The following is a 22,774-nucleotide window of genomic DNA, read 5'->3' as shown; positions in this document are numbered from 1 at the left end:
ACGAACTCCATCTTGTTGCTGTGACTTTGCACAGAAGAACAAAGGGGTTTCCGCCCACAAGAGAGAGGATATAAAACGCCCTGGAAGCCTCTCCATTTGGTCTTCATCTGACTCAAGAGATGGCCTCTCCATCCCCAAGAGATGCCTGAAAGAAACTGGAACAAAGGACAGTAACTACGGGGGTGTGAGTGATTGCTGGACCCAGACTAGGAAGGAGTTCAGTCTGTGAAAGAAGCTTATTGGAACATCTCTGGGAGTGAGATTTCATCTGTAATCGGTTTCTTAATGTATTAGGCCTAGACTTATGTGTTTTGTTTTATTTTGCTTGGTAACTTACTTTGTTCTGTCTGTTATTACTTGGAACCACTTAAATCCTACTTTCTGTATTTAATAAAATCACTTTTGCTAATTAATTAACCTAGAGTAAGTAATAAATACCTGGGGGAGCAAACAGCTGTGCATATCTCTCTATCAGTGTTATAGGGGGCGGACAATTTATGAGTTTACCCTGTATAAGTTTTATACAAAGTAAAATGGATTTATCTGGGGTTTGGATCCCATTGGGTGTCTGGGTACTGGAGACAGTAGCACTTCTTAAGCTGTTTTCAGTTAAGTCTGCAGCTTTGGGGAGCGTGGTTCAGACCCTGGTCTATGTTGGAGCAGACTGGCGTGTCTGGCTCAACAAGACAGGGTTCTGGAGGCCCAAACTGGCAGAGAAAACATGCTCAGAGGTAGTCTCTGCACATCAGGTGACAGTCCCAAAAAAATCTCTGTGACCGAACCCATCACAGTGGCATAGTCAGCAGGATCTGTGTACAGCTGATTGCTTTGAGACACTGGTAGTGATTTTAAGTGAGTTTTGGATGTGGTGGCTGGAGAACAGACAAAGTGGTTACTGGTTTGTTATTTTCTGTTTGTTTATTTCGGGTGAGGGAAATACTGTAAGCACAAGAAAGCAGGAAAATGAGGCAGCTACAAAACTACAAAACTAGAGCTGGCCAGACTGGAAACAGTAGAGAAGGCAAAGGAGCATGAGTTTCAAATGAGGCTAAAATAAACAGAGGCAGCCAGGGAGGAAGCTGCTCACAGAAGAGCCAAGGAAACCCAAAGGTTAGCCATGGAACTCAGGCAGCTGGAGGCTGATGAAAAAAGGGCAGCACACCAGCAAGCCCTGGAGTTAAAAGACCAAGAAATATAAGCCCAGATTGAGACCCAGAAGCATGAACTGACTGTAATGGAGTGGAAGAGACAAAACTCTTCAGCAGCTGGCTCCACTTCCCCAAAAATCCACAAATGGGAGCGGTTATGTACACAGTATGATGAATCCAGTGATACTGATGAATATTTCATCACCTTTGAGAGACTGTGCACCCTCCATGTGATTCCTGAAGATCAAAAGATGACCACATTGGTAGTAAAATTGACTGGGAGAGCTCTGGACATATTCAATAAGATGCCAATTGATGAGGAAGTGCTGGAAGTGATGCCAAGTGCTGGAGGAACCAGCTAGGGGCAGAGCTCTTCTTGACCTGCTGCTAACAAACAGGGAAGAATTAGTAGGGCAAGAAAAAGTGGATGGGAACCTGGGAGGCAGTCGAGTTCAGGATCCTGACAAAAGGAAGAAAGGAGAGCAGCAGAATACGGACCCTGGGCTTCAGAAAAGCTGACTTTGACTCACTCAGGGAACTGATGGGCAGGATCCCCTGGGAGAATAACATGAGGGGCAAAGGAGTCCAGGAGAGCTGGCTGTATTTTAAAGAATCCTTATTGAGGTTGCAGGAACAAACCATCCCAATTTGTAGAAAGAATAGTAAATATGGCAGGCGACCATCTTGGCTTAACAGTGAAATCCTTGCTGATCTTAAACACAAAAAAGAAGCTTACAAGAAGTGAAAGCTTGGACAAATGATGGGGGAGGAGTGTAAAAATATTGCTCAGGCATGCAGGAGTGAAATCAGGAAGGCCAAATCACAATTGGAGTTGCAGCTAGCAAGGGATGTTAAGAGTAACAAGAAGGAGTTCTACAGGTATGTTAGCAACAAGAAGGGCAGGGAAAGTGTAGGCTGAGCAAGTGCAGAATGGTGGTAGAATGTGCATTTGGACGTTTAAAAGCGCGCTGGTGCAGTTTACTGACGCGGATAGACCTCAGCGAAACCAATATTCCCATTGTTATTACTGCTTGCTGTGCGCTCCACACTATCTGTGAAAGTAAAGGGGAGACGTTTATGCCGGGGTGGGAGGTTGAGGCAAATCGCTTGGCTGCTGATTACACGCAGCCAGACAGCAGGGTGGTTACAAGAGTACAGGAGGGTGCGGTGTGCATCAGAGAAGCTTTGAAAACCAGTTTCATGACTGGCCAGGCTAAGGTGTGAAAGTTCTGTTTGTTTCTCCTTGATGACCCCCCCCCTTGGTTCACTCTACTTCCCTGTAAGCTAGACATCTTCCCCTCCCCCCTTCGATCACCGCTTGCAGAGACAATAAAGTCATTGTTGCTTCACATTCATGCATTCTTTATTAATTCATCACACAAATAGGGGGATAACTGCAAAGGTAGCCCGGGAGGGGTGGGGGAGGAGGGAAGGACAAGGACACACTGCACTTTAAAACTTTAAAACTTATTGAAGGCCAGCCTTCTGTTGCTTGAGCAATCCTCTGGGGTGGAGTGGCTGGGTGGCCAGAGGCCCCTCCACCGCGTTCTTGGGTGTCTGGGTGAGGAGGCTATGGAACTTGGGGAGGAGGGCTGTTGGTTACACAGGGGTTGTAGCCAGTGGTGAGCTGGAGCCGGTTCCCACCAGTTCGCAGGAACCGGTTGTTAAATTTAGAAGCCCTTTTAGAACCAGTTGTTCCGGGACAACCGGTTCTAAAAGGGCTTTTAAATTTAACAAAAGCTCCGGCAACTGTCCACCCCATCCCCGTCCCCAGCTCACTTCCCCCTCCTCCCCTAAACATTCCACCCCCTCTTCTCCTCCCCCTCCCCTGCTTCCCGCGAATCAGATGTTCGTGGGAAGCCTGAAACAAGCAGCAGGCAAGTAAGCTGGGGCGGGGGGGGCATCAGGAGGGCTCCAGGGAGGCGCGGCGTGGCGTGGCCCAGTCCGGCTCCGGCCGAGTGGCTTTCTCTGGCCTGGCCCCCGCCGAGCGCCCCAGACCAGTCCCAGCCCTGGCCCGGCTCAGGCCCCGCGGCGCCGGTGCCGGTCCTAGCCGAGCGGCTCCGGCCCGGCCCAGCTTGGGCCCCACGGCGCTGGTCCCAGTCCTGGCCGAACGGCTCCGGCCCGGCCCAGCCTGGCTCAGGCCCCGCAGCACCGGTCCTGGTCCCGGCCGAGCGGCTCCAGCCCGGCCCGGCTCGGGCCCCGCAGCACCAGTCCCGGGCCCAGCCCGGCCCGGCTCGGGCCCCGCAGCACCAGTCCCGGGCCCAGCCGAGCGGCTCCGGCACGGCTCGGGACCCGCAGTGCGAGTCCCAGTCCCGGTCCCGGCTGAGCGCCCCAGCCCGGTCCCGGCCCTGGCCTGGCTCGGGCCCCACGGCGCCGGTGCCAGTCCTGGTCGAGCGGCTCTGGCCCGGCCCGGCTCGGGCCCCACAGCGCAGGTCCCAGTCCTGGCCAAGTGGCTCCGGCCTGGCCCAGTTCGGGGAGTTGGGCCCCGCAGCACCGGCCCCGGTCCCGGTCCTGGCCCCGGCCGAATGGCTCTGGCCTGGCCCAGCTCGGTCCCCGCAGCACCGGCCCCGGTCCCGGCTGAGCAGCTCCAGTCCCGGCCGAGCGGACCCAGCCCCAGCCCTGGCCAATCGGCCCCGGCCCCGGCCCCAGCCGAGCGGACCCAGACCCAGCCGACCGGCTCCAGGCAGCGCGGTAAGGGAGCAGGGATGGGGTGTTGGAAGAGGGCAGGGGAGTTTGGAGGGTTGTGGGGGGGGGTGGATAGGGGTCAGGATGGTCAGAGGGCAGGGAACAGGGGGATTGAATGGGGGCAAGGGTCCCAGGGGGGGCAGTCAGGAAGGAGCAGGGGTTGGATGGGGCAGTGGGGGGCAGTCAGGGGCAGTCGGGGACAGAGAGAAGGTTGGTGGTTGGATGGGACAGGGCTCCCGGGGGGCCATCAGGAATGTGAGGAGGGGTTGGATGGGGTGGCAGGGGGCAGTCAGGGGACAGGGAAGGGGGGTGGATGGGGCAGGGGTTCTGGGGGGGGCCTCAAGGAACATGGGGGGTTGGATGGGGCAGGAGTCCCGGTGGGGGCACGACCCCCTTGTGGGGTGAGGAGGAGGGAACCTGTTGTTAATATTTTGGCAGCTCATCACTGGTTGTAGCGGTGGTCTGTGCTCCTGCTGCCTTTCCTGCAGCTCAACCATACGCTGGAGCATATCAGTTTGATGCTCCAGCAGCTGGAGCATTGACTCTTGCCTTCTGTCAGCAAGCTGACGCCACCTATCCTCTTCAGCCTGCCACCTCTCCTCGCGTTCATATTGTGCTTTCCTGCACTCTGACATTGTCTGCCTCCACGCATTCTGCTGTGCTCTGTCAGTGTGGGAGGACAGCATGAGCTCAGAGAACATTTCATCTCGAGTGCGTTTTTTTCGCCTTTTAATCTTCGCTAGCCTCTGGGAAGGAGAAACATATGCAGCTGGTGGAGGAAAAAAAAGGGAGAGTGGTAGTTAAAAAGACACATTTTAGAGAACAAAGGGTTGCCTCTTTCACGTTAAACCTTGCTGTTCACATTACATAGCACATGTGCTTTCGTTACAAGGTCGCATTTTGCCTCTTATATTGAGGGCCTGCCGGTTTGGTGTGAGAGATCACTCATGCAGGGCCAGGCAACAGAATTGGGCTTGCAGGCAGCCATGGTAAGCCACAGTCTTTTGGCTTCTTTAACCTTCATAACGTGTGGGAATGGTTTCAAACAGCAGCGCCCTCATTTCCCATACCAAGCGGCCATTGGGTTGGCCATTTAAAATAGGTTGGCAATTTAAAAGGATGGGCTGCGGTTTGCGAGTTAGCGTACAGCACAAACCCAAATAACCCCCCAACACACACCTAATTCTCTGGGATGATCGCTTCACCCCTCCCCCCACCGCGTGGCTAACAGCGGGGAACATTTCTGTTCAGCCACAGGCAAACAGCCCAGCAGGAACTGGCACCTCTGAATGTCCCCTTAATAAAATCACCCCATTTCAACCAGGTGACCATGAATGATATCACTCTCCTGAGGATAACACAGAGAGATAAGGAACGGATGCTGTTTGAATGCCAGCAAACACCGGGACCATACGCTGCCATGCTTTGTTATGCAATGATTCCAGACTACATGCTACTGGCCTGGCATGGTAAAGTGTCCTACCATGGTGGATGGAATAAGGCCGCCCTCCCCAAAAACCTTTTGCAAAGGCTTTGGGAGTACATCCAGGAGAGCTTTATGGAGATGTCCCTGGAGGATTTCCGTTCCATCCCCAGACACGTTAACAGACTTTTCCAGTAGCTGTACTGGCCGCGAATGCCAGGGCAGATTAATCATTAAACATGCTTGCTTTTAAACCATGTCTAATATTTACAAAGGTACACTCACCAGAGGTCCCTTCTCTGCTTTCAGGGTCTTGGGTGGGTTCGGGGGCTACTGGCTCCAGGTCCAGGGTGAAAAACATATCCTGGCTGTTGGGGAAACTGGTTTCTCCGCTTCCTTGCTGTGCGCTATCTTCAATCTCTTCATCATCAACTTCCCCATCCCCAAAACCCGCTTCCGTGTTGCGTGCTTCTCCATTGATGGAGTCAAAGCACAGGATTGGGGTACTGGTGGCTGCACCCCCTAGCATGGCATGCAGCTCATCATAGAAGCGGCATGTTCGGGGATCTGATCCGGAGCGGCCATTTGCCTCTCTGATTTTCTGGTAGGCTTGCCTTAGCTCCTTAATTTTCATGCGGCACTGCTTTGCGTCCCTGTTATAGCGTCTGTCCTTCATGCCCTTGGAGACTTTTTCAAATGTTTTGGCATTTTGTTTACTGGAACGGAGTTCAGCTAGCACGGATTCGTCTCCCCATATGGCAATGAGATCCCGTACCTCCCGTTCGGTCCATGCTGGAGCTCTTTTGCGATCCTGGGACTCCATCATGGTCACCTCTGCTGATGAGATCTGCACTCACCTGCACCTTGCCATGCTGGCCAAACAGGAAATGAGATTCAAAAGTTCATGGGCCTTTTCCTGTCTACCTGGCCAGTGCATCTGAGTTGAGAGCGCTGTCCAGAGCGGTCACAATGGAGCACTCTGGGATAGCTCCCGGAGGCCAATACCATCGAATTCCGTCCACACTACCGCAAAATCGACCCAGCAAGGCCGATTTCAGCGCTAATCCCCTCGTCGGAGGTGGAGTAAAGAAATCGATTTAAAGAGCCCTTTAAGTAAAAAAAAAAGGGCTTTGTCATGTGGATGGGTCCAGGCTTAAATTGAGGTAACGCTGCTAAATTCGACCTAAAATCGTAGTGTAGACCAGGGCTCAGTTGCCATGGAAACACTTTTGGCCCATGGGTGTGATGAGATGGACGTGAGCTTTAGCTGCCCTGGTTGTTCAGGAGATATGGAGAGATCACCACCCTTGACCCTTCATCTTCTCATTGGAGAATGGGGATGGAGCTACTGTAACTCAGTCCCTCCATACTAGCTGATTTTTCAAGATTCATACGATCTAGGAATGATGCGGGCAAATTCCACTGGATCAAAATGGCTGCCAGTGCCCTTTTTTCTCAATGGGAATGAAGCTACAGCCCTCCCTCAAACCAAAATAGCTGCCATTCTCACACAGCCTTTGTAAAGGCCAATGAGTAAAGATGGCTATCGTCTCCCATTGCTTCTAATGTGGTTGAAACCAGGCTGCCCTAAGAGAGTAAGTGGCCCTCTATGTTGTCAGGACATAGTGAGGGTCATTGTAAGGATCCTATGATTATGGGGGAGACAGGGAAGGACACTGAGGGGGAGCAGGTGAACATGGGGAGCAGGGCAAAGAAAATATAGAGGAGGGTGAAGGAAGGAGACTGTAGAAGTGAGAAACCGTAGGTAGAGAGATGTAATTTGGGTTGCAGAAAAATAAAAAGGAATGTGAGATGGGAACACAGGGGACCAAAGAGTGAGGAGTCTTGGAAGGGGACATGGGAGAAGGAGTTTGAAGAAAGGAGCTGGGAAGTCATGGATGGAAGGAGAGTGGATACTGGAGAGGCTAAGAATGGCAGCTCCCATGCACCAAAGGTCAGAGAAGGGTTTGTGGAGTCCCGTCAAGCAGCTTTCTCCAGGGACTCTCTGCTTTCATGTTGACTACCAGGGCTCCCCCTTCCTTTGTGGGTTATCCATTCAGCCTTCAAGACAATCAATACAAACACAGCAACATGAATGGCTTGCAGTCGTGGTCAGTAGCTCAGGAATTAGACAGTCCTATGTTTTAGTAGGTTTTTTAAACTAATGGTGCTGTAAATTTTGAAGCATAACTACCATGGAAATAGTCTTTATTGTCTGGTTAGTTCTATTTTCTTTTGAAATACATTGCAGCTTCTCAAGAAAAGGTCTACTGTAAGACTTAGATACATTGCTCAAGGATATCAGTTTTTTCAGGGAGGAGATATGGTGGAATGTGGCAATGGGCACTAATGCTTGTGATGATATAGGCTTCAACCCTATTCACCAACCATCCGTTTTTTAGCTTGTGTTCTATTGCAATGCTGTCATCTGATGCCCTTATGACTACTTCCATGTCAGCAGTTGTTGTTTCACTTTAGAATAAGCACACAGATGGGTGAGGCGAGGAGGGATGAGAAAAGCTGAAATTCAGACACAAATACCTGCAGTTATGTCCAAGGATCTAACAGATGTAATGGTCAAGGAACAATAATATTCTCTCTTCTCACATCTGGAACAGAGTTCCTAGAATGTTTGCTTAATATCTATATTGTTTTGTAAGTCAAGAGCAGAATTTTTTTAATGATGCTGCAATGGATATTATTCTGGGCTATACATACAGCAATCTGAATTCAAATCTCAGTGACATCTGTAGCTTGTGTGACAAAGTTCCTCCTCTATCTTGGTGGGTCCTGCGCTTATTGGCGGATTTTCTTGCCTCAGAGATTCACCATGTGGGTTGGGGAACAGCCCAGAGACCTTCCCCTCTGGAAGAACCCACAGTCCAGGTCAATTGGGAGGTTTGGGGGGAACCCGGGTTAGCCTGCCTTAATTGATTCTAGCAGCTTCTTCTTAATTGGCTCCAGGTGTCCTAATTAGCCTGCCTGTCTTAACTGGTTCTAGCAGGTTCCTGATTACTCTAGTACAGCCCCTGCTCTGGTCACTCAGGGAACAGAAAACTACTCATCCAGTGACCAGTATATTTGCCCTCTACCAGACTCCTGTACCCCACTGGTCTGGGTCTGTCACACTTGCATGCAATTACATCATTTAGAGACTAGGTCATGGTTTTAAAAATATTCCTCTCTAACGTAGGGCCCCAAAATAACTGACCCGATTATCAAAGTGCTGAGAACCCAGAATCTCCCACAGATTTCTTAGCCACAGCCTCCTTGGGCAAGAACCAAGGGTCTTTCTAGGACCTCTGGAGAACCTCCTAAAACATTGTTGAGAATAATAACAACATGGTGGTGTAGTTTATTTACACATTGCATCATTCCAGGACTTCACTGAAAGCAGCTCTTAATTGTACTCAAGGAATATGTATTAATTTTAAAAATAGGAATTATTTTCTATTCTAATTAACTATTTGAACAACTTGTCAATGGTTGTGAATTCTCCATCCCTGGATATTTTTCTAAAAGACCTGTTCTAGCTCAAACAGGAATTTATTCAGGCAACTTCTATGTCTGGTGTTTTACAGGTCCAACTAGATGCCCGTGTTCTACAGTAGGTCATACTAGATGATCTGATGGTCCTTTCTATGACTCCATGAATCACAATGGTCCTTTCGGGCTTTATAATCTACTAATCACTTCTATTCTGTTCTATATAGTTTCTTATATGGCCCTAATCCCTGTAGTATCTGAACAGCTTCATTAATATATTAAGCTTCATAACTAACATCCATCACATGTGGTTCTATCGCTGCCTCTCATCCTCTCCCCAGAATTGCTATACCAGATAAGACCAGTAATCAGTGTACTCCAGTAACCTGTATCTGACCGTGGCTACTACCAGCTGCTTTAGAGGAACGTGGAAGGAACAACCTATTCCAGAATTATGAAATAAGCTGCTCATAGAAAAATATTCTTTTTCTATTCCGTCAGTGAGTGGCTATCTTACCTCCTAAGTTTTCACAGTTTATAACCTTTGTACAAAAAGAAAAGAAAACTACTTAAAGCTTCAGTAATTTTTTTCAATGATCTTACAGGCAGTAATATTAAAATAGAACCACTTCAGAAGTAAGAAGGCCATTTGCAGCTCTGAATTCAGAGGGAAACACTTGGGATTTTCACAAAAGAACTGACAGCAGAGAGATATGGATTTCCCTAAAATTTCTTCTGACTATTATCATCTCCCCCTCTGTCTCCAGTTTGCAGAACTAACATCATTCTACATATCACATTTTTAATTTCCCTCCAACAGTCACTTCTCTGCTCCATAATTTTTTCATGGCATTTTTCACCTCCTCATTTCTCAGGGTGTAGATCAAGGGATTCAGCATAGGGGTGATAATGGTGTAGAACACAGCGACCATCTTATCCTCAGAGAAGGTGGTGGAAGGTCTCATATAGATGAAGATACATGGCCCAAAAAATAAAATAACTACAGTGATGTGGGATGCGCAGGTCGAGAGAGCTTTGAGATGCCCTTCGGAAGAGCGAGTTTTCAAGGAGACTAAGATGACAACATAGGATACAACCAGCACTATAAAACAACTAAGAGAAATCATCCCACTATTGGCAACAACTATAACGCCAACTATATAAGTGTCAGTGCAGGCCAATTTTAGCAAAGGGTGCACATCACAGAAATAATGGTCAATCTCATTGGGCCCACAGAAGGGTAACTGGGTAGTCAGAAGAGTCTGAACCATGGAATGCACAAAGCCCCCTGCCCATGAAGCCACCACCATCCAGCTGCACACATGCTTGTTCATAATGGTCATATAATGGAGGGGTTTGCAGATCGCGATGTAACGGTCGTACGCCATCACCGTGAGGAGGAAGATCTCGGTGCACCCAAAGAAATGGACACCAAAGAGCTGTGCTATACAGCCAACAAAGGAGATGGTTTTCCTCTCAACAAGGAAGTCTGCAATGAGCTTTGGGGCTGTGACAGAAGAGTAGCAGATGTCTACAAAGGACAGGTACCTAAGAAAGAAATACATTGGGGAGTTCAGACACTCACTGCGTTTTATAGTGATAATGATGAGCAGATTTCCCAGAACGATAACTACATAGAAGAGTAAAAACAGCACAAAACACACTTGCTGTAACTCTTGATCCTGGGAGAGTCCCAACAGAATGAATTTGGACACATTGTTTGTATTCTCCATGTATTCAGAGTAGGAGAGGACTTTAAAGTGCCAAATAAATCACCTGTAATGACACAGATTAAGGAATATCATGAATCAAAAAATCAATGTTTATTGCTGTCACAGTGACTATCAAGATGTATTAGCCAAAGAAGTAGATTTTGGCCAAAAAGAAACCAATTCCAATATCTCAATCAAAGGAACACTAGAAGTTGATATTCAACTCAACATGAATCGATGAGATATATAAACATGTAGTGCAACTTATTGTCATTGTATTGTTATATACGCTCACTGAGCCTCTTTTTCAACTATGTCTTTTTAAACAGGAAGAATAGCTTTCTCACAATGTCCCTTGGGCTTCTAAATGCCCACTTTATGCACATAGTTGTTGATTTGAACATCCAAATATGGGTCTGAGATGTCCCATTAAGGAAGTAATGTATGAAAACTGGTGCCTGAGTATTTTCATCAGAAATACCTGGAAATTTCTGTGCTATGGTCATGAATAGCATTATTGTAGTAATGTGTCAAGGGGAATAAGATCTGCTCTTTAGTATTTTTGCCTCTGATAACTCAAGCAGAACTTCAGTTTGCTATGATCAGAATTCAGAATTGACACTGATGAGCCAATTATTTAACATTGCTTCAGACATCAGTGTTGTTCATTTCTAAGGAGTCAAATGATAAACAATCAGCACATCTGTTTTCTCATCAATCATCATAAGCCAGCATTATCTTTTTGAAAGTAACAACAAAAAATTGATTTCTCTTGACCTGGACATCAGGATTTATTTTCTGAGAGAAACATACAATGTTGACTGAGGACACTGCACCTCTGTCAATATTCACTTCAATGTACTATAAACCATAGTGTTTACTGAAGTATACAGTCAATATCTATTACAATACACATCTTGGTAACTCATCACTCACTGACTAATACCCACAATGTTCATGTTCCCATTGAGCTAGACTCTTGGAATTTGGCAAACTCACTCCTTGTATGACATTATATTGTATAATTTGACTGTCTCTCCCATATGGGAGGTAGTACCCATTACTACCAACTACTATACATTTGGATCTACACTTTTAGAAAATAATTGTATACTGCTTGAGAAATATATGACTATGTAAATCTATGACCACTGATTATTAAATTTTTGGCAAATCAAAAAGTTGAAAAAGAAAATTGTTTCAGATTGACAAACATTTCATTGGACCTCAAATAATATTTTATTTCAATTTTGAGAATTTTTTTTAGCCTTTTTAAATTTAGTCTTCTTAATTGAAGGGCATTTCAAAACAAAGTTGTTTCAAACCAAATAATGGAATCATTTCATTCTGAAAATGTCAAAATGAAACATTTTAACTTTTTTTTTTTTTACAAAAATAATTTAGGAAAACCAACACAAATTCGTAAAACTTTTTGGTGTTGGCAAGTGTGCATTTTTTGTTGAAAATTATTTTGACTGAAAAATGTCATCCAGGTTTTCTTAGAGTGTATGAACAGGCATCTACAGGCTGTGATAGACATTGCTTCTGAATTAGAAAAACTAACCTTTTAAAAAAAATCAATAATAAATACAAATTGAGAAAGGGGAATTAGTAGACAGGATTTCAGTCATGCTCCAATTTAATAATTTTCAGACTAATGGAATGGATTGGACTAGATGGAAACCCTAATAAAAAGATTCCTTTCCTTTATGTTATGTGTATAAAAGTAAAAAATGAAAAGAATTAATGTAAAATATTCAGCTATACTGGAAAACTTACACTGCTTGTAGGTGTGGAACTTAATAGTTTCTTGGAAGGTGTTATCTCCCCAGCTTTCACCAGCACCAATGAGGAAATCCTCCTTTTCTATTCTCTTCCATTCTATTAGACCTAATCTCATCAGTGACTTGCCCCCTCTAAAGATAAGCTAGGACTAATTTAGTGACCTGGGGTTGGTTGGTCCCTGTAAGCACAGAGCAATGCTTTCCCATCCACCTCTCTCACAGTTCGAAAGCCATAGAGGCCATTTCTGCCTTTAGGGGCAGAAACAAGTCTGAAACTCTGTCTCCATCCCTCACTCTGCAAAATCTAAGATCCAACAAGATCTTTTGGGAAAAGTTCTCTCTCTCTCTCTCTCTCTCTCTCTCTCTCGCTGTGAAGATACAGCAGAAATATTTAGAGTGAATCATATAGTGGTAGCATGTCATTGCCTTGGGTAATGAGTTCCCAGAGGCATTTTTGTCTCCACTGGAAGCAAACAGTGAAGAGGCAGCTAAAGCATATTGCTTTGATCCTTCAGGCAAACTTTTGGTGTGTGTTAACAGTTAGGCCCAGATTTTTAGGCGTTTCTCCACTCAGCGTTACAAGGGACTTAGCTACACTCCCTTTTCAAAATTGACTTAGGTACTTAGCAGTCTAAGGGTACATCTACACTACCCACTGGATTGTAGACGCGATAAAATCGATCCCCGATCGCTCTGCTGTCGACTCCAGAACTCCACCGTGGCGAGAGGCAGAAGTGGAGTCGATGGGGGAGCGGCAGTGGTCGACTCACCACCATCCTCACGGCCAGGTAAATCGACCTAAGATATGCCGACTTCAGCTACGCGCTTAGGTCGACCCCCTTCCCCCCCCCCCCCCCCCCCCAGTGTAGACTTAGCCTAAGTCACATTGAGACTTAGGCTTCTAAGTGCCTAAATCACTTTTGAAAATGGGATTTAGCAATCTAAATCACTCAGGATTTGTGATACTGAGCTGAGCAACACCTAAATACCTTTAAAAATCTGGTCCTTAGTCCCTTTAGTTGTTCTGTGCCTCACACTTAGAATTAGATATGAATTCCCCCCAGCTTCCCATGTTTTACCAACTGATTGTGCTATAGATTTGAGACCTTTCAACCTCATATCTAGTTCGTATCTGGTTCATTCTACTGACACCTTCTTACATAACAAGACATTGCAGGAACTCCTGTGTCAAAATCTTCAATTATCTCCTAATGCTCAGGAAGCGGAAGCCTGAGAAGTCTGGCAACAGACAGTTAGCCCTCTAGGAAATGCTGTGTGTGAACAGCCATCTGTCCTAACTAGAGCTGTGTAAATAGATTTTTTTTTTAGTTCACTGGAAATTCCAAAGATAAATTGTGGGAGAATTTGTTTTGGGTTGAACCAAAAACAAAATTTTGGTAAATTGAAAAGTTAAAAAAAATGTTTCATTTTGGGTCAAATGAAACATTTTGTTTGGCCAATAATTAAACATTTTGGTTTAATTTTGAGTGATTTTTAATTTTTTTTTAAAATAAAATTAAAGGAAATTTTTAAACAAAAAGTCATTTTGAACAAAATAATTGAAAGGTTTTTTTTAGAAAATATCAAAACAAAATATATTTTTTTTAATTTTTAAAGGTTCCCCCCCACCTTTACCAAAACAATTCAATGAAACCAACACACATGGTTTCAGTTTACCTGAATCTGCACTTCTTTGCTGGGAAAAAAGTTTCAGTTGAAAAATTTCTCCTCACTGTAGTCCTAAACAATCACTTAAATAAGGGATTTAACAATGTTTGGATTTCTGTTCTACATGCTCATGCAGTAAAGTTACAGGCCTCAGCTGTGACAATGCAATGGCCCATGGAAGGAATGATTCAGCTAGCTTTGCAGCAGAGACATTATAGCAAAATCAGCCAATGAGGGCTCTGGGGAAGTGTATGCCCGAATGTGTCCTGCTACATTTTGTCACAGGATGCTGCTTACATGCCACTCCCTGACTGCTCTGGGCCTACAGCTGGAGTTAGGGTGACCAGATGTCCCGATTTTATAGGGACAGTCCCAAAATTTGGGGCTTTTTTTTAATATGGGCTCCTATTACCCCCCCTACCCCATCCCGATTTTTCACACTTGCTATCTGGTCACCCTAGCTGGAGTAGAAGAGGGACCCAGCACCTGTGGGACAGTGGTGCTGTGTTCCTAGGGTGAAAGCCAGTGAGTGGTTCCCATTGATTTCACTGGGACCTGGATCAAACTCCACACAGATTTAGGAAGTGGCTGCCCTTTGTTCACCTGTGCAAGATATGTATTAGGAGTGGGGATAAACACCCTCACTTACCCACCGACATAACCAGTCCTGAATTAATCCATAATGAGAGTCATGTCATGTTAGCCTAGCTGTAATGAAACAAAACAGACTGTGACATCTCTCGCAGAAGATGCACATGGTAAAGCCAAACTATTCCTTTAAAATACGATTCACTGAGAATTAGACTCAGTTTTGGCTTAGCAAATCATTTGTCAAATGAACCTGATTTCCTCTGAATGAATTTGGTATTTATAAGTGTTTGGACAGTAGTTTGGCCAAATGATATTCATTTGTGGATTGTTCATCAACTGCTCACTCGATTCAGTATTTGTTATTTCTTCTTTTGTGAGACAGGACACCTAAGCCATATGATATACTTCCCACTCCCTGCTTGAAGGGATGAATACAAAACTTTTTCATCTGGAGAATAATGAAACATGGAGGAGTGCTCTTTCTGGGACCCATTTCCATAAGTATTTTCAATAAAATCTGTGAAAAGTTTGTGGTTTGCAAACAGTTTCATGACCAGACCAGTGGTCCTCCAAATGCTGAAATCACACAAAACAAATAAAAGAATTCAATGGATCATAGTGACCCAAAGTTGTTGCTTTGGTTGTAGATATATTCAATCAATTTTTTGTTTTGCTTTAACTATTAGACCAGGCACATGTGGGTGAAACAAACAAATGTCTGTAATTTGTAATTCTTTTTTTCCAAGTTTATTTCAGCATCTGGAGATTCCCCTAATTGTTATTGTGCATGGCATATTCTCAATTTGTAGTTAAGTAATTAAGTGTGTGCAACAGTAAAATTTAATTTACGACTTGCGTCATTTGCAGAACTTCTTTTTCCAAAGAAGTTTTAATTATGCCCACTGGACCTACTCTAAGTATCTCTGAATGTTAACCTGTGTTGGTGTGTATCTGGGATAAGAACAAGATTATTAAAAAATAAGTTATGAGCAGATCCCGAGTCCTACTTCAAAAGTTACTAACTTACCAACAATCAAAAGAGATTGTTAGTTGTATCTGAAACCTCCAGAATTTTGAAGCTCTGCTGGATTGCAAAAATGTGCAAATGAAGTATGGAGATTCCATCTTTTGCAATGATTTGTTCTGACACTGCAGGAACACAGCTGTGCTTGACTGGGCATCAAACATTTGGACCATAAGTGCTCAGTATGATATTGGTATATTTTAGCAAGGCCACAGAGTACATAAAATGCTCATGTGCATCCAAAAGGTTGACAGTGAAGCTGGTCAGAAAATTTTTGTTAAAAGTTTTCTGTCAGAAAATATCATATCAATGTAAATGATTTTTTTTCATGAAATCATATTGATTTCAATGAAAATTCCCATGAAAACAAATCTTCCCAAAACAAAAAGTGGTTTTGGTTCAGAAAATTTAATTTCAGAAAAAAAATCAATTTTATGTGTATAAATTTTTTCTACTTTATTTTCATTTTTATTATACTTTTATTATTTTCTCAGTAGTGGTGCATAATTACATGTCATATTGTGAAGTTATGTCATAATGGGACATGTCATGTAGGATTATGACATAGTCAACATTTATTTAATTTATTTTTGTATTAAAATAATTAAGGGCAGCTTCTACTTAATACAGATTGAAACATCTTATTTTCTAGGTCAAAGTGTCTGATGTTTGTGTTGTAATGAAACAGTATGATGCTTTTATACCCAGTTGTACCTTGGTTGGACAGAACCCTTTAGGCTCCATGGGTCGGGAATCCCTGTTATAAAGGGCAGATAGAACAACATACTCACTTTCCATGTCGGCTTTTTGCAGCGCTGAAAAAACACAGATTCAAAAGATCTGGACGTGAGTGGACATCTGGCCCTTCCAGAGGCCTCATCAACTGGTACTGTTACCACAGAACCAGAAGAAGGTTCTTGCAACACCAAAGGGAAAGACACATGAACCTTCCCATGCCACCTTGTGTTTGGGCTTGTCCTGTACCCCATACTGTCCGCAGAGCTGTCAGCCCAGTGTCCCACTGATTATCTCCCACACCAACACCAGCAATGAGGATTGGGCCAAAAAAAACATGATGAGGTTCAACAAGGATAAGTGCAGAGTCCTGCACTTAGGACGGAAGAATCCCATGCACAGCTACAGACTAGGGACCGAATGGCTAGGTAGCAGTTCTGCAGAAAAGGACCCAGGGGTCAATGTGGACGTGAAGCTGGATATGAGTCAACAGTGTGCTCTTGTTGCCAAGAAGGCTAACGGCATTTTGGGCTGTATAAGTAGGGGCATTGCCAGCAGATCGAGGGACGTGATCGTTCCCCTCTATTGGACATTGGTGAGGCCTCATCTGGAGTACAGTGTCCAGTTTTGGGCCCCACACTACAAGAAGGATGTGGAAAAATTGGAAAGAGTCCAGCGGAGGGCAACAAAAATGATTAGGGGTCTGGAGCACATGACTTATGAGGAGAGGCTGAGGGAACTGGGATTGTTTAGTCTCCAGAAGAGAAGAATGAGGGGGGATTTGATAGCTGCTTTCAACTACCTGAGGGGGGGTTCCAAAGAGGATGGAGCTCGGCTGTTCTCAGTGGTGGCAGATGACAGAACAAGGAGCAATGGTCTCAAGTTGCAGTGGGGGAGGTCTAGGTTGGATATTAGGAAACACTATTTCACTAGGAGGGTGGTGAAGCACTGGAATGCGTTACCTAGGGAGGTGGTGGAATCTCCTTCCTTAGAGGTTTTTAAGGCCCGGCTTGACAAAGCCCTGGCTGGGATGATTTAGTTGGGAATTGGTCCTGCTTTGAGCAGGGGGTTGGACTAGAAGACCTCCTGAGGTCCCTTCCAACCCTGATATTCTATGATTCTATGATGCAGCTCAGTCAGTGGCAAGACTTTCCACTGTCCCCTAGGCTGCCCAAAGATATCTCCTCTGAGATACATTTTTATACCCTGATATAAACAAGTTACCTAGTGTTATCCTGACCTTTTAGGAGGGGTCAGTGCGTTTGTTATTTTGGGGGAATGTTTTGTACCATTTTTGATATTGGGATGTTTTGGTACTTGATTTCGGGATGTGTTTGCGTGAGTACCCTGTACTTAGCACTTTTTCGGAATGTGTATTTGTGATAGGACCTTCTGTGGTTGGGCAGCCTAGTGGCTAGATCGTTGGTTGTGGGGGGGCTGAAGGGGGACCTGACCTCTCCTTCAGGTCCTGACCCAGGGTCCTATGTCACTCACCCCTAAACAGGAGAGATAAACCTTTCTCCCAGCCATGAGGAGGGCTTCAGGGCCTGTTTTCCTGGGCTGCTCCCTATGCAAGTCCTTTTAGTTTGGGGCGTAGCCCCACTAATCCAATTTCCCCAAATTTGGGGCTTGTCTGCAAGTTCCCCTTGGCAGGAGAAGACTTACTTGCCTCCAGTGGCTGCGTTGGTAGGCAGGTTGCTGGTCTGTGCCTTCAGGCAGACATACAAAGAGCTCCTGCCTCTTTGCCAATCAGCCCCTGCATGAGAACCTCTATGCTTAACTACCAGCTTAGATCTGGTTTTGCTGCCACCACCCAAATTATTTATGAGTCATTTGGGAAACTCTGTCTATCTCCCCCCCAGAATATCTCCCTCCCAAGTATTATAACCCTTCCCTGGGTAGCCTTGAGAGACTTTTTCACCAATTTCCTGGTGAACACTGATCCAAACCCTTGGATCTTAAAACAAGGAGAAATTAACCATTCCCCCTCCTTTCCCCCACCAATTCCTGGTGAGTCCAGATCCAACCCCCGTGGATCTTAAAACAAGGAAAAATCAATCAGGTTCTTAAAAAGAAGACTTTTAATTAAAGAAAGAAAGGTAAAAATCATCTCTGTAAAATCAGGATGGAAAATAACTTTACAGGGTAATCAGATTCAAAGAGCCCAGAGGAACCCCCTCTAGCATTAGGTTCAAAGTTACAGCAAACAGAGGTAAACCCTCTAGCAAAAGGAACATTTACAATTTGAGAAAACAAAGATAAACTGACACGCCTTGCCTGGCTGTTACTTACAAGTTTGAAATATGAGAGACTTGTTCAGAAAGATTTGGAGAGCATGGATTGATGTCGAGTCCCTCTTAGTCCCAAGAGCGAACAACCCCCAAAACAAAGAGCACAAACAAATGCCTTCCCCCCCTCAAGACTTGAAAGTATCTTGTCCCATTCTTGGTCCTTTGGGTCAGGTGTCAGCCAGGTTACCTGAGCTTCTTAACCCTTTACAGGTAAAAGGATTTTGGTGTCTCTGGCCAGGAGGGATTTTATAGTATTGTACGCAGGAGGGTTGTTACCCTTCCCTTTATAGTTGTGACACAGGCCAGTAAGCCTAACTTCATTACCACACAAATTGGTTGAAACTATAGTAAAGAACAGAATTGTCAGACACACAGATAAACACAATATATTGGGGAAGAGTCAACGTAGCTTTTGTTAAGGGAAATCATGCCTCAGCAATCTATTAGAATTCTTTGAAGTAGTCAACAGGCAGGTGGATAAGGATGATCCAGTTGTTATAGTGTACTTGAACTTTTAGAAAGCCTTTGACAAGATCCCACACCAAAGGCTCGAAAGCAAAGTAAGCAATCACGGGATAAGAGGGATGGTCCTCTCCTAGATCAGAACTGGTTAAAAGATAAAAAACAATTAAATTTAGGAATAAATGGTTAGTTTTCACAATGGAGAGAGGTAAATAGCAGAGTCCCCCAAGGATCTGTACTGGGATCAGTGCTGTTCAACAGATTCATAAATGAGCTGAAAAAAGGGGTGGGTGGCAAGTGAGGTGGCAAAATTTGCAGATGATAGAAAAATTCTCAAGATAATTAAGTCCAAAGCTGACTCTGAAGAGTTACAAAGAGACCTCACAAAACTGGGTAACTGGGCAACAAAATGGCAGATGAAATTCAATGTTGATAAGTGCAAAGCAATGCACATTGGAAAACATAATCCCAACTATACATACAAAATAATGGGGTCTAGATTAGCTGTTGCCACTCAAGAAAGAGATCTTGGAGTCATTGTGGATAGTTGTTTGAAAACATCCACTCAATGTGCAGTGGCAATCAAAAAAAAGATAATAGAATGTTGGGAATCATTAGGAAAGACAGAAAATAATATATTGCCTTTATATAAATCCATGGTACACCCACATCTCTAAAACTGCGTGCAGATGTGGTCACCCCATCTCAAAAAAGAATATCGGAATTGGAAAAAGTTCAGAAAGGGGCAACAAAAATTATTAGAGGTATGGAACAGCTTCCATATGAGGAGAGATTAATAAGACTGGAACTTTTCAGTTTGGGAAAGAGACGACTAAGGGGGGGGGGAGAGAATATGATATAGGTCTATGAATCATGACTGGTGTGGAGAAAGTAAATTTATTAAGTGTTATTTACTGCTCATAACACAAGAACTAGGGGTCAAAGGAAATTAATAGGCAGCAGGTTTAAAATAAAGAAAAGGAAGGATTTCTTCATACAACACACAGTGAACCTATGGAACTGTTTGCCTAAGGATGTTGTGAAGGCCAAGACTATAACAGGGTTAAAAAAACAACTAGATACATTTATGGAGAATAGGTACATCAATAACTATTAGCCAGGATGGGCAGGGATGGTTTCCCTACCCTCTGTTTGCCAGAAGCTGGGAATGGGCGACAGAGGATGGATCACTTGATTACCTGTTCTGTTCATTCCCTCTGAAGTACCTGGCATTGGCAACTGATGGAAGACAGAATACTGGGCTAGATGGACCATTGGTCTGATCCACTATGGCCGTTCTTACTGGTAAAGTTTCAAACTTTTTTTCCAAAATTGCTCCCGTGCTCCATTTTTCTCAATAGGACTGAAACCACAAGTTGTCCTCAGCTAAGATGGCCAGGACTGCTCCACAGCCTTTGCAGATGGCCATGAGGTTGCCCCTAGTAAAATGGCCTCTGCCTCCCTTTCATTCCAAGGGGACTGAAGCCAGCCTACTCTCAAGAAAGATGGCTGCTTCCCTTTTGTGCTAAAAATCTCCATTAATAGCTGGTTAGTTTCATTCTCTTTTAAAATTATCATGGCTTTACAACAACAGGATACAATAGAAAATGGTATATTTATCAGGCAAGGACAGAAGAATCCCATGCACGGCTACAGGCTGGGGAATGACTGGCTAAGCAGAAAAGGACCTGGGGATTACAGTGTGTTATACCAATAGAATAAAAACCAGCAGGATCTTCTTAAGAGGGTGTCATAACTATAAAGGGAAGGGTAACAGCTCTCCTGTGTACAGTACTATAAAATCCCTCCTGGCCAGAGACTCCAAAATCCTTTTACCTGTAAAGGGTTAAGAAGCTCGGGTAACCTGGCTGACACCTGACCCAAAGGACCAATAAGGGGACAAGATACTTTCAAATCTTGGGGAGGGGGAAAGGCTTTGGTGTGCTCTTTGTTTAAGGGGTTGTTCGCTCTTGGGACTGAGAGGGACCAGACATCAATCCAGGTTCTCCCCAACTTTCTAAACAAGTCTCTCATATTTCAAACTTGTAAGTAAAAAGCCAGGCAAGGCGTCTTAGTTTTACTTTGTTTTCTCAACTTGTAAATGTACCTTTTACTAGAGTGTTTATCTTTGTTTGCTGTACTTTGAACCTAAGACAGAGGGGGGTCCTCTGAGCTCTTTAAGTTTGATTACCCTGTAAAGTTATTTTCCATACTGATTTTACAGAGATGATTTTTACCATTTTCTTTAATTAAAAGCCTTCTTTTTAAGAACCTGATTGATTTTTCCTTGTTTTTAGATCCAAGGAGTTTGGATCTGTATTCACCAGGAGTTGGTGAAAGGAAGGAGGGGGGAAGGGTCAATTTCTCCTTGTTTTAAGATCCAAGGAGTTTGGATCTGTATTCACCAGGGAATTGGCGAAAAGTTTCTCAAAGCTTCCCAGGGAAGGGAATGGTGGCAGCGGACCAGAACTAAGCTGGTAATTAAGCTTAGAAGTCCTCATGCAGGCCCCCACACTTGTACCCTAAAGTTCAAAGTGGGGATACAGCCTTGACAGAGGGATAAGGCAAAGATGCCACATTTATTGTAAATATAATGATAAAGCAAAAGATAAAAGTAAACAACATTGTTTGACTACTTATTTCTTATACACACACACACATATATATATATATAGAGAGAGAGAGAGAGGGAGAGAGAGAGATTCATTCTCACAATCATTCATTCAAGTTCTGTATAGGTGTTATAGTTACCAGCCTAGAAGTTGCTCATGCCAAGTTACTGGCCAGGTATCTTGGTCATGAGGATGGAGCCGAGTCTGTGTCAGATGCACCTGATGCTCCTGGAGGCTGGCAGCAGAACCAGAGACTCAAAGTCATCAGTTTTTAGAGTCCATTCTTATAGGAATTAATTCCTATGTTAGTCTATGGGAGCTGTTTCATCCTGCTGTTGCTGACTCAATCAGCAGATGGCACATTCCTGTCCAAAGTGGCACATTCCTGGTGGCTCCACACTGTCCAAAGTTTGTGTTTCTCATCCTTCCAGGTGATGGGGTGGATCCCAGTTTACCCTCAGGGGGTTGTCTGGTGGTCCTACTCGACACATTCTTCGGCCGATGGATACTTCCTTTTTAGGCTGGCACCTCCCTAACCATCCATGTATATCAAGCATTCATCAGCATACATTCCATACCTAAACATATTTTAATTTACTGTCTCCACCACTTTCAGGGTGTGTGCTAATTCATTTGAGACTCCCGGCCCTTTAATCACAGAGGGTGGGGGGTCTGTCCTAGGAGCCGTTGATGAAGTGAAAGTCACTTAACAGCTTATAGTGTTTGTTTACATTGTATCAATTACTTCAAGAACAAAGTCAATTAACTTGTTTGTAAGTTTTACATAGTAATAAAGTATCTTTCACAGGATAGATATAATCAATGGTTTCTACAGACAGTAGCTTACAAGTTTTAACAGAAGACCCAAGAGATTTTTGTACTTGGTGAAACTGTTGGATTTTAAAGTGTGAGGGACAAATTATGAGGGGGTCACTGTCACTTGGGGGAATCACTGTTAGTACCTTCTTTTATATCCCTACAAGTGGACGAGAAGCTGGATATGACTCAAGAGTGTGCCCTTATTCCAAGAAGGCTAACAGCATACCTGGCTGCATTAGTAGAAGCATTGCCAGCAGATCGAGGGAAGTGATTATTCCCCTCTATTCGGCACTGGTCAGACCACATCGGGAGTATTGCGTCCAGTTCTGGGCCA

At 44.4% G+C, this 22,774-nt stretch overlaps 1 protein-coding gene across 1 annotated transcript; it reads right to left on the bottom strand.

The window, feature by feature from the left end:
* Positions 1-9,536: 9,536 nt before the first annotated feature.
* Positions 9,537-10,487, bottom strand: LOC135877057 (olfactory receptor 4S2-like). The gene has a single exon (XM_065402398.1). It carries the CDS (start codon positions 10,473-10,475, stop codon positions 9,537-9,539), a length of 939 nt encoding a protein of 312 aa, XP_065258470.1. The 5' UTR covers positions 10,476-10,487.
* Positions 10,488-22,774: the final 12,287 nt, after the last annotated feature.

The sequence above is a fragment of the Emys orbicularis genome, chromosome 4, assembly GCF_028017835.1.
Source record: "Emys orbicularis isolate rEmyOrb1 chromosome 4, rEmyOrb1.hap1, whole genome shotgun sequence".
NCBI classification, from domain to species: Eukaryota; Metazoa; Chordata; order Testudines; family Emydidae; genus Emys; species Emys orbicularis.
Note: the sequence above shows the minus strand (reverse complement) of the source record. Positions and strands in the feature narration are given on the sequence as shown.

Bases quoted from the DNA above. Each gene is read 5' to 3' on its own strand.
- LOC135877057 (XM_065402398.1), bottom strand. From the start codon at position 10,475: ATGGAGAATACAAACAATGTGTCCAAATTCATTCTGTTGGGACTCTCC.